Raw genomic sequence first — 12,433 nt, forward strand, 5'->3', positions numbered from 1 at the left:
AGAATAATGTAATAACTCGAGCACAAGAGGGACACACAAGGTTTATTTAGGATGCAATTGTCCTGTAAATATTGGTAGAAATTACAATATAAGCTCAAATTTAGTGGAGATAAACACTCCAGCGATTTGTTTTTCCCTCTATGGGAACCGTGTTTTAATAATCGAGTCATTTCCTCCCTCCGCACCGCTTCTTTCCTCTAATTACATTTATTAATGAAAGCTCAGTGTTTTATATTATTCAACTTCAGCCGGGAGTCTTGTCTTCAATCGCGTTTCCAAACTACACCAAGCGTCTCCGTGTGCGGCCCGCTAGGTGACATCAGGCTCGGAGGAAAAAAAACGTCTTCTGTTTTTTCCTCTCCGAAGCGATCCCATCGCAATCATCGAAAGGTCATTCATCAACAGACATCTGGTCCGGTTACAGAAATCAGCTGCTGGCGAGGCCTGCGAAACAAGACCGAGAAATATCACGACCGACGGCTGAGGAAGACGTCTGGGTTTGAGACGACGCCAGGGTGAAGAAAGCGAGCGCCGATCTTTTTAGAGCTGGTCGCTTGTTTTCCGCTGATTGCGATACGTCCAGGGAGGCCGAAGGGGAGCGAAGGCGGGCGATCGCGAGCGCTCATCGGCGTTTGGGCCTAATTGTGGATTTCTGGATGAATCCTCGCGGGCGGAAACGATGGACGATCCGGGGTTTATTTCTCGCAGGCCGAAGCCTGTTACCGGTTTGCTTGTTTAGGAATCTGGCTGAGCCGCGGCGTGAGGCTCTCGTCCAGTTCGGTCAGCAGTGGAGCATTGAAAAACACAAATGATGCACGCCTGGTTTTTTTTGAAGGTCGCACGTTTTGTTCCATTCGCTTCACCCAGGGTGTAGGTTTGTTCCGTCCGCTTCACGAGGGGTGCACGGTTTGTTCTGTTCGCTTCACTAAGTGTACACGCTTTCTTCCATTCGCTCGCGTGTTTGGTAAGAGCACTGTCGGGATTAGGTAACGGCTAGTTTGAAACATGTCGCCCCCACCAACCAAAAAATAATCTGTTCTGCTTCTGGAACGACTCACATGTGCAAAACACCAGTTGAAATCATGGACGGTAAATGTGGGGTAGTAAAAAGCACAAACAAGGTAACAATCAAGGTAAAACCTAGAAGAAAATTTGATGTAGTCCTTGTCATCAGAGAAGCGACCCTAGTTTTACACTTGCACAAAGGGCAGTTGTAGCCTAGTGGTTAAGGTTCTGGTCTCGTTCAAGCCCCACCACTGCCAGGTTGCTGTTGTTGGGCCCTTGATCAAGGTCCTTATCCCTCAATTACTTAGACAATATATACTGTCACAGTACTGTAAGTCGTTTTAGATAAATGCCGAAAATGAATGGACTGGCGCCCTGTCCAGGGTGTTACTGTGTGCCTTGCGCCCATTGAAATGCTGGGAACGTCCCCTTAAAAGGCATTAGATCTTCTTAAAAGCGTAAACACAGAGAACAAGACACGTATGTTGCTTTAATAACCGTTAATGAGCTTCTGGGCCCAGCTGTGGCAACTTTGGTGGCTCACTAGTCCAGTGCTTTAACCACTGCTCTGTCACTGCCAACTCTGGTTAGATGTTTCTCTAGTCTGGTCTACCAGCTTGACTGGACTTGACGTTTGAGTACGGTTATAAAACCTGGACGCAATCTGTCATAAAACATCTTCGTCATGGATGCCTGAAATATATAACTGGTGTTCCGTCCAGTAGACACTAAAGGAAGAGGAAGTAAGAAACGCATCAGAAATGCATCAGAAAACCATCTGAAAATCTGAAAATTTGGCGTACGAGACGGGCAAAACCAGAGAAGAAGCTACTGAACCACATTAAGTCCACTTTAATCTGATCTGTACCTATAGTTATGATCTGTAAGGAGTTTGCATGTTCTCCTCCAATCACGTCCACGCAGACGCCCTACCGGCAGATACAGTGTATCACAAAAGTGAGTACACCCCTCACATTTCTGCAGATATTTAAGTATATCTTTTCATGGGACAACACTGACAAAATGACACTTTGACACAATGAAAAGTAGTCTGTGTGCAGCTTATATAACAGTGTAAATTTATTCTTCCCTCAAAATAACTCAATATACAGCCATTAATGTCTAAACCACCGGCAACAAAAGTGAGTACACCCCTAAGAGACTACACCCCTAAATGTCCAAATTGAGCACTGCTTGTCATTTTCCCTCCAAAATGTCATGTGATTTGTTAGTGTTACTAGGTCTCAGGTGTGCATAGGGAGCAGGTGTGTTCAATGTAGTAGTACAGCTCTCACACTCTCTCATACTGGTCACTGAAAGTTCCAACATGGCACCTCATGGCAAAGAACTCTCTGAGGATCTTAAAAGACGAATTGTTGCGCTACATGAAGATGGCCAAGGCTACAAGAAGATTGCCAACACCCTGAAACTGAGCTGCAGCACAGTGGCCAAGATCATCCAGCGTTTTAAAAGAGCAGAGTCCACTCCTAACAGACCTCGCGTTGGTCGTCCAAAGAAGCTGAGTGCACGTGCTCAGCGTCATATCCAACTGCTGTCTTTGAAAGATAGGCGCAGGAGTGCTGTCAGCATTGCTGCAGAGATTGAAAAGGTGGGGGGTCAGCCTGTCAGTGCTCAGACCATACGCCGCACACTACATCAAATTGGTCTGCATGGCTGTCACCCCAGAAGGAAGCCTCTTCTGAAGTCTCTACACAAGAAAGCCCGCAAACAGTTTGCTGAAGACATGTCAACAAAGGACATGGAGTACTGGAACCATGTCCTATGGTCTGATGAGACCAAGATTAATTTGTTTGGTTCAGATGGTCTCAAGCATGTGTGGCGGCAATCAGGTGAGGAGTACAAAGATAAGTGTGTCATGCCTAAAGTCAAGCATGGTGGTGGGAATGCCATGGTCTGGGGCTGCATGAGTGCAGCAGGTGTTGGGGAGTTACATTTCATTGAGGGACACATGAACTCCAATATGTACTGTGAAATACTGAAGCAGATCATGATCCCCTCCCTCCGGAAACTGGGTCGCAGGGCAGTGTTCCAGCATGATAATGACCCCAAACACACCTCTAAGACGACCACTGCTTTATTGAAGAGGCTGAGGGTAAAGGTGATGGACTGGCCAAGCATGTCTCCAGACCTAAACCCAATAGAACATCTTTGGGGCATCCTCAAGCGGAAGGTGGACGAGCGCAAAGTCTCGAATATCCGCCAGCTCCGTGATGTCGTCATGGAGGAGTGGAAAAGCATTCCAGTGGCAACCTGTGAAGCTCTGGTAAACTCCATGCCCAGGAGAGTTAAGGCAGTTCTGGGAAATAATGGTGGCCACACAAAATATTGACACTTCAGGAACTTTCACTAAGGGGTGTACTCACTTTTGTTGCCGGTGGTTTAGACATTAATGGCTGTATATTGAGTTATTTTGAGGGAAGAATAAATTTACACTGTTATATAAGCTGCACACAGACTACTTTTCATTGTGTCAAAGTGTCATTTTGTCAGTGTTGTCCCATGAAAAGATATACTTCAATATCTGCAGAAATGTGAGGGGTGTACTCACTTTTGTGATACACTGTAGCAGCGCTGAGGTTTGAACCCTGGACCCCTTAGATCTTAGCAGGAGTTTTGCATTCCTGACTGACTGTGTTTCCAGGTGGCGCCAGATCCACCTCGATCCCCCCAGTAAAAAATGAGCGAGTGAATTGAAAAAGACGAGATTCAGAGCTGTAAGGATTATAATCTGTTTCAGGCTGAAGTGTGTGTGTGTGTGTGTGTGTGTGTGTGTGTGTGTGTGATTTTCCACCGTGTCCTCGTCAGGGTGGGTACGAAGGAGGCACAAACGATCACTTTTAGAGCGCCCACGTCGAGCCGGGCGATGACAGGAGGCCCTCTTGGCTTCCAGATCCTCACAGCCGTGCCAGTATTTGGCCACATTTTTCAGCCTCATTAATGCGTCAGCGTGGGCATAAGGGGCAAATTAATGACCCTCCTTAAATTATATATGGGTGTAAATGGATGGAGTCATAACGTGGTCTTTTATATAAATGCATTCGCTCACCAGAGGATCACCTTACGCCCCGGCTCAGTCTAAGCCGCGGCGTGCCGAGCTTCACGAGGTTGGGTCGCTGCCGAAAAAGCCGAACCCCTCCGCCCCGCCCCCTCCCTTTTATTGTTTAGTCCTGGGTGAAAATTAAGCTTAAGCCCTCCGTGATAGATTCAGGTCGCACCTCCGTTCGGCCACATGTAGGACACGCCGACCGAGCTGGAGCTCAAAAGAGCGACTGAGATTTTTGGATAAAGTAACGACGAAAACGAGCAGCTGGAACGGGTTTAAACGACTCAAGTGAAGCGTAAAATTGATCTGGACGTGAGCCGTCGCGAGACGTGTTAGACGGAGCGCCGAGTCCGACTTATCCGGCGTCCGATCTGGGATCGCTCGCTGATTAGATGTACTTTAGACTGGAACCAGTGAGAAACCGTCAGCGATCACCAGTGCAAATCCGTCTGAACACAAGTAAACGTTTATGTAGGGGCGTTTAGTGTACGCTGTACGGCCAAAAGTATTGGGACACCCCTTCTTATTACTGAATTCAAGTATTGCAGCCACAACAGTTGCTAACAGGTGTAATAAATCAATCCAATAGTTTAGGGAAGGTCCCTTTTCTGTTCTAGCTTGACTGTGTCCCAGTGCACAAAGCAAACTCTATAAAGACAGATTTGGAATGAACTGGAACATCAGCTGAGGCTATCTGTCTGTCTGTCTGTCTGTCTGTCTGTCTGTCTGTATGTCTGTCTGTCTGTCTGTCTGTCTGTCTGTCTGTCTGTCTGTCTATCTATCTATCTATCTATCTATCTATCTATCTATCTATCTATCTATCTATCTATCTATCTATCTATCTATCTATCTATCTATCTATCTGTATCTGTGTCTATATATCTATCTATCTGTATCTGTCTGTCTATCTATTCATCTATTTAACTGTCTGTCTATAATCTATCTGTCTGTCTATCCTTCCTTCTGTCCATCTGTCTATCTATCTAGGTTTTGCCAGCTTGCTAAATTCTCAAATTGCTCAGTAAATTTAGCTTAAAGTATCTGTGCTGAGGTCGAGGTTGTAGACTGTGGACAATCGTGTCGAAGCATTTTGGACTAATTCAGTGGAACCTGTGCCATCAAACTAGCCCTATTTATATAGCCGCAGAGAACCGGTCAGCAGCTGTGACCACCTTGAGAAATGAGAAGGTCATGTCACAAAGTTAGGACTGTTTTTCTGTTTGACGTTCATGCTTGTTCATGGTTGTGTTTGCACCCGCAGGGCGTACCTGAACGTGAAGGAGCTGAAGGATCTCCTCAAACTGGACGGCTCGACGCACCTCAGCATTTTCTTCGCCAACTCCACGAATGAAAACCTGGCGGGCGTGGCTACGTGGCCCTGGGATAAAGAAGCCCTGACACATTTAGGTGGTTATGACGTGTGTTTAATGTTATTTGGTGTTAATCTTTTATTTGTTGCTGCAGCCACTGAAACGGATTCATTCGGGTGTTAAAGCGGTAAAACACGCTAGCCCACCAGTGCTGAGATCCCGAGCTATCAGCCATCCGGGCGCCTGCACAGACACAATTGGCTGATTGGCTACGTGTCCGTAGGGGGCGGGACAACGACTGAAACAGGGTTCCTCATTGCTGCGGCGATTGCGGCCTCTGCTGACCGATCGAGGTGCCTGCATTTGGGGTCAATACTGCCCACCTGGCAGGTGAAAAGAAGCGGAGAGGACTTGTGATCAGGGGTGGCAGTGATTGGCTAATACCCCAGCCAGCAAGGAGGGACCCTGTTTTAAACATTGCCCCAGCCCCTAGAGACACACAGCATATCACTGGTCTGTGTAGGTGACAGGGCAGCTGATAGCACTACTGATATTTAAACTCAGCATTTGTGAGCTATCATGTTCTACCGCTGCAACACCTGAGCGCTGTCAGACAGATTTTTTTCCCTCAAATTGATTCCAGCTTCCTCTGTTTCTCTGTTAATGGTTGTTTTAGGGGGCATCGTGTTAAATCCGTCCTTTTACGGGATGTACGGGCACACCCACACCATGATCCACGAGATCGGGCACAGCCTGGGTCTCTACCACGTCTTCAGAGGGATCACAGAGATCGAGTCCTGCAACGACGTCTGTCTGGAGATAGAGCCGTCGCTGGAGACCGGGGACCTGTGTGCCGATACCAACCCCACTCCCAAATACAAGCACTGCAGAGACCCCGAACCCGGCAACGAGACCTGCGGGTGCACCAAATTCGTCCACACGCCTTATAATAACTACATGAGCTACACAGGTACGGTGAACAGGTAGTCTAACGGTCTTAACTGGTCCATGTACAAACCAGTTTGTTTTGATGTGCCAACACACAGCTGGCAAAATGGGTGCTAGGGACTCAGATTTTGCAGTAGAAGATCTAACAATGGTCATCCTGAAAAATACCACCTCAATAAGGATAGTCATTTTTTATTTCCTTTCATGTCTCTACAGATGATACCTGCACGGATTCCTTCACCCTAAACCAGGTGTCTCGGATGCACTGTTACCTGGACCTGGTCTATCAGACCTGGCAACCGGACTACAAGCCCCCGCCTGTACCCATGGCCCCTCGAGTGATGGAACAAGAACAGGACAGCGTCAGCGTGGAATGGTTTCCTCCCATCACGGGTCACTTCTACGACAGGTGAACTGAGGTTGCAGAGAGAGGCTTTAAAAGCTGTTCTATTATTTGCGGTCGGGGTAGCACACCATTCGTACGTGATGTTCTCCAGGATCAGGTTTTTGACATCTAATATCTCTGACATTTGCCTGGAGGAGGGGACGTGTCCTGGCATGTCCTGGTCTTCCCCAAAATGATCTTTCAGAACGCTGAAAATTTGACAGTTTAAATAAAAAAAACACAATATATTATACAGAGGGCAGCAAAAGTGTAAGAAGTATGTTTTACAAGTTATAATGCATTATAACATGTACCTTTCATTTCTTAGTAACACCTCTTATAATATAAATGGTGTAACAGTGTTATAAAGCATCTACGATGCCTTAATGCCTGGCAAAAGCCTGCTGTTAGGGCTTGTAGACATTTATCACAAGCTATAATGAGTTATAACATGTTCCACTGATTTCTTAATAACAATTCTTACAAACCCCTTATTTAAAAGGCAAAATAAATGCTATAATAGTGTTATAAAGCAACTATAATGCTTTAATTCCTGGCAAAAGCTTGTAGCTAGTGCGCGTAAGTATGTATCACCAGCTATAATGCATCATAACAAAGCCCCTTGATTTCTAAGTGACACATCCTATGAATCTTGTTGTGCTACCGACCGGCTGGGCGCCCCCTAGCAGGCGTGATTGGCAGTGCCCGGAGCAAACAAAATCAGCCACTAGTCTGCTGGGTGGGAAAAGAGCGTACTAAAAAGTGGGCGGGGTCTTCGACGCTCTGTAAGGACCCTGGTTAGTAACCTGAGGCGCCTGTATGGAAGTGTAGGAACACGGAGATCAGTGCGTGACTCTACATGAGCGAGACTGGCCTCACACGTAAATGCACTTAAGTACGAGCAAATAAGAAGGGGTCGGTGGACCGTGGACGTGTCAGAAGGAGGGCGTGTCAGGCGAATATACCCTCCTCAGATGCAATCGGGGTCTCCAGCAGTGGAAGACTAATTGGCTATGATAAATGAGGAAAAAAAAGAGCTGACCCCTGAGAGCTGATGAGCTCAGATCCGTTAGATGATTCAGTGCATTGGAGCTGGTTGACTCACAGTTATTTTGCTGGTTCCTGGTGGAACCCTGTGTGGTATGAAGACCGTTATGTGCAACAGGTGTAACTCAGTGACAAAAAGGGTTAGGGAAGCCTGTGAGGAACATGTCGAGGCACGTCGCGGGCCTGTTCCTCGATCTGTAAACTGTGTGTGTGTGTGTGTGTGAAAGCCTGACTGCCAAATGCTAAGAAGATCCACTGATCCTGCTCAGGCAGATGCCCTCGGTGATTCATAGTATTGAGATTAGAGCACCGACCTCATAACATCCACCGGCTAAAAGGAACATGTGACTCACCGCTCGTAACGATGTTCGAACGTTGTTTACGTTGGATTGCACGTCGGCCAGATCTGATAAACCCTAGAAACAAAAAACAGAGCTGGGTTATTACATTTATACGTGTATAAATCAGCTGGTGACACGACAGGTCACGCTGCTGCCTTGCAGAGCTTAAAGGGTTCAAGTACTTTGTTTTCCTTCCAGTTCCACTTCACAAAAACGTACCAGTGGGTAGATTGGCTACTGTAAATATATAAATTCCTGGACTGCACAGATGGGACTGTCACAGTGCCAGTGCCCGGTGCCTCAACGGGGTCAGCTCCAAGCTTTGTGGTTCGGTTCCTTATGGACACTCTGGTTTCCTTTAATCTTCTCTACAAGTAGGTGGATTGACCAGCTATAATGATGAACTCAAAAGCAAAGTGTGGGAGCAAAACAGTGATTTACTCTAGAAGTATAAATACACAATCAGTTACTACTTAGAATGTGTAGATATACGTATTTAGGGCATGATTGCCAGTAGTCATATTCCAATATTCCAAGAATCCTGCTTTAGCTACAATGGATTGTTACTGGAAGTGTACATGACAAGAAGTGCATCAATTACATTGTATGATGTCCAAAAGCCAGGTCTAGCTGGTTCTAGCATCCGGTTACTAGACATGTCTTCCAGCCAGCGTGGGGGTGGTGCAAGTAGCAAAGAAATTGTGTGTAATAATAATATAATATAATAATAACAGCAATAATAATAATAATAATAATAATAATAATAATAATAATAATATATAATTATAACATCAATAATAATAATAATAATAATAATATTAATAATAATAACAGCAATAATAATAATAATAATAATAATAATAATATAATAATAACAGCAATAATAATAATAATAATAATAATAATAATAATAATATTAATAATAATAACAGCAATAATAATAATAATAATAATAATATAATATAATAGTAACAGCAATAATATTAATAATGATAATATAATATAATAGTAACAGCAATAATAATAATAATAATAATATTAATAATAATAATAACAGCAAAAATAATATTAATAATAATAATATTAATAATAATAATAATAACAGCAGTAATACTACTACTAATAATAATAATAACAGCAATAATAATAATAATAATATTAATAATAATAATAATAATAACAGCAATAATAATAATAATAATATTAATAATAATAATAACAGCAATAATAATAATAATAATAATAATAATAATAATAATAATAATAATAATAATAATAATAATAATAATTGGACTGTATCTAAGTTGGGTCTCCTTTCTGTCTGTTGGTTTCCTAGAGAAGTGGGATCATTGTGTGATAAATGTACAGAAGGTCGAGTCTTCGTCCAGTACGCCTCCAACTCATGGTCACCAAGTCCCTGCCTGCCTTATGGACACTGGAGCCCACGGGAGGCAGAAGGTAAGACGACGAATCATAAGGTGGGCAGCGTGATATTCCTCTAGCACACCAGCGCTGGGATACTGGTCGGCTGGGCGCCCCCTAGCAGGCACGATTGGCAGTGCAGACAGTGTAACAGACAAAATCAGCCACTAGTCTGCTGGGTGGGAAAAAGTCCGGACTAAAAAGGGGACAGGTTAGAGTTAGGGTTAGTGTAGGGACCCTGGTTAGGAGCCCAAGGCGTCTGTACGGAAGTGGAGGAACGTGGATATCAGCGTGAGCAAGTCTAACCTTTATGCATGTACGGGTGAATGAGAAGGGGTCGGTGGACCGCACAGGCGTCAGAGGGAGCGTGTCTGGCAAAAATAGCCCCCACCTCAGACGCCTAGTGTTTATCATACTGACCTGTTCCCCATTCATCCCATGATTAGTCGTTGTACTGTATATAGTACCCTGTCTGGTCATTTCCTGCAGATGTTTACTAGTTCCTATAGATTCTGCATTCCTAGTTCATAGTTCCTGGTCATCCTAGAGCTTTTCTGTAGCGTACGATTTTCCTCTCTATTTCATTAGACTGAATCTAAAACCATGATCCGTCTGTTGACTTTTTTGAGTCCTGTAGGTCAGCTGTCCCTTGTAAGGTCAAAACTGGTTTGTTGATTTAATTAAATTCTAAAATTTCTGTTCCTATAAGCATGTCAGTTTTTACATTCTCATTTCTCGGCGAATGCACGAAGTAAACAACGTGAGCGAACGCCGTTTACCACCCACGCCAACCAACATCTTCACCCTGAGAGGTTTGAACGTGGGGAGTCGTATGAATATGTCATCAATCCTCTATCAGATCTGACTTCTTTGAAACGTCGCCGTCGCTCTCGGGCTCGGCTCCTCAATACACACTTGTGTTTCCGATCCTGCACCCGGGCGAAGCCGAGCGCTCTGAAAAGATGAAATCAGCAACACACCTACTGTAGGCTTCTCGTATTTCCTCTTCTCTGTGCGTTACTTCACCCGCCTGCTCGGAACAACTGCGAACGGAGAGCGAGAGAGAGAGAGAGAGAGAGAGAGAGAGAGAGAGAGAGAGGGTGAGAGAGAGTTTGGGCAGGAGATAGAATTATTTTTTTTATATATATATAAATAGTCGACACAGCTGTGCTGCTGCAGATCTGCAGAACTTTCCGACAGCTGCTTTATTAATTATTGTTTGCGAGTGTGGCTGGCATTAAATCTGCGGTGTGTCAGTTTGCTGGAAGGAACGCTCCTACTCTGCAGATCGGGAGGTTTTTCGGGGTTTCCTTCGGGATTTGAAGCCATGTGAGGAGCTTTCATGGAGTTCATGAGCTACTCAAACTGGTGAAAGCCTAAAAGCTACGTCTCGTTTGTACTATTACTGAGACTATTAAAAAAGAAAGTTTAAAATAGCTCTGAACTGGTATTGTATAGGTGATTACTTTAATTTAGATGTACTCAATTCCCATGTGCACTTTGGTAACCTTTGCCTGTTGCGCAACGTCCTCACTGACCAAGGATGGTTGCAGGTTAGCACTTGCTTACTCGAATCTTACATACTCTATCTAGATTGACCACATTTAGGTCACAATAGGGCAGTTTAGCCTAGTGGTTAAGGTACTGGACTAGTAAGCAGAAGGTCGCTGGTTCAAACCCCACCACTGCCAGATTGCCACTGTTGGGCCCTTGAGCAAGGCCCTTAACCCTCAATTGCTCAGACTGCATACTGTAAATCGCTTTGGATTAAAGCGTCTGCTAAATGCAGAAAATGTAAATGTAAAATTTCATTTTCCAGTATGTTCCTGCTGGCGCATTGACCAGACAGTAGGAGGCGCTGTTGCATGGGAAAGAAGCTGACACCCCATTAAACCTTTTATCCCCCAGTTGTGTCACCAGCAAGACCAGAACTCGAGAATAAAGACTCACGACTCGGCTCTGGTGGTTCAAACCCTTTAACCCAGATCAGTATGCACGGTGGCTCGGTGGGTAGCACTGTCGCCTCACAGCAAGAAGGTCCTGGGTTCGATCCCCAGGCGGGGCGGTCCGGGTCCTTTCTGTGCGGAGTTTGCATGTTCTCCCCGTGTCTGTGTGGGTTTCCTCCGGGAGCTCCGGTTTCCTCCCACAGTCCAAAAACATGCAGTCAGGTTAACTGGAGACACTGAATTGCCCTATAGGAGAATGTGTGTGTGTGTGTGTATGTGAGTCTGCCCTGCGATGGACTGGTGCCCCGTCCAGGGTGTTACTGTGTGCCTTGCGCCCATTGAAAAGCTGGGATAGACTCCAGCACCCCCCTGCGACCCTATTTGGATAAGCGGTTTAGAAAGTGAGTGAGTGAGTGAACACACTTTATTTTAGGCTCAATATTATATATTTATTATTAGTAATATAATATTTATTAATATATAATATTCAGGGGTAATTTCAGTCATTAGGATCTAAGATTAGTTCTGGATTCTGATCAATATCTTATTGATAATGAGCGTTTAAAGCACTGATGCTCTTTGACTCTTTGACATCTATAGATGAAGTGGGCCAGTTTTGCTCCTCTCACACACACACACACACACACACACACACACACTCGCATACCTCCGTCCCACTCGTGGTGGAAACATGTCCAGACTTGCCACCACACATAAATGCCTCCCTGTTCCCTCTTGGAAGGGTTTCCTGTGAACGATGGGCACCCCCTCACATGGTGCTCCGTCCTAAACCCTGAAGTTCCTCTCGCAGCTGTTTGGCCTCGTGTTTGTTTGTGCCCTGTGTTTCTTGGCCACCGCTCTGCCACACGCCACCTTTCGACAATTTTCTTCCTTTTCTGCTGAGCGGGCATGGGCGGCATCCACTCGCACCCAATTCACCTGTCAAGCATGTCCTTATAACACCT

The 12,433-nt window shown here is 45.0% G+C and overlaps 1 protein-coding gene across 1 annotated transcript in view; it reads left to right on the forward strand.

Moving 5' to 3' along the window:
* pappaa (pregnancy-associated plasma protein A, pappalysin 1a) overlaps nt 1-12,433 on the forward strand; it is a 124,449-nt gene that overhangs the window by 17,702 nt on the left and 94,314 nt on the right. The window contains exons 4-7 of the mRNA XM_062988990.1: nt 5,331-5,476; nt 6,056-6,349; nt 6,544-6,736; nt 9,437-9,558. Of these exons, the coding sequence (XP_062845060.1) occupies nt 5,331-5,476; nt 6,056-6,349; nt 6,544-6,736; nt 9,437-9,558 (755 nt within the window). The remainder of the gene's footprint in view (nt 1-5,330; nt 5,477-6,055; nt 6,350-6,543; nt 6,737-9,436; nt 9,559-12,433) is intronic.

Source organism: Trichomycterus rosablanca, chromosome 26 (genome assembly GCF_030014385.1).
Source record: "Trichomycterus rosablanca isolate fTriRos1 chromosome 26, fTriRos1.hap1, whole genome shotgun sequence".
Lineage (NCBI taxonomy): Eukaryota > Metazoa > Chordata > Actinopteri > Siluriformes > Trichomycteridae > Trichomycterus > Trichomycterus rosablanca.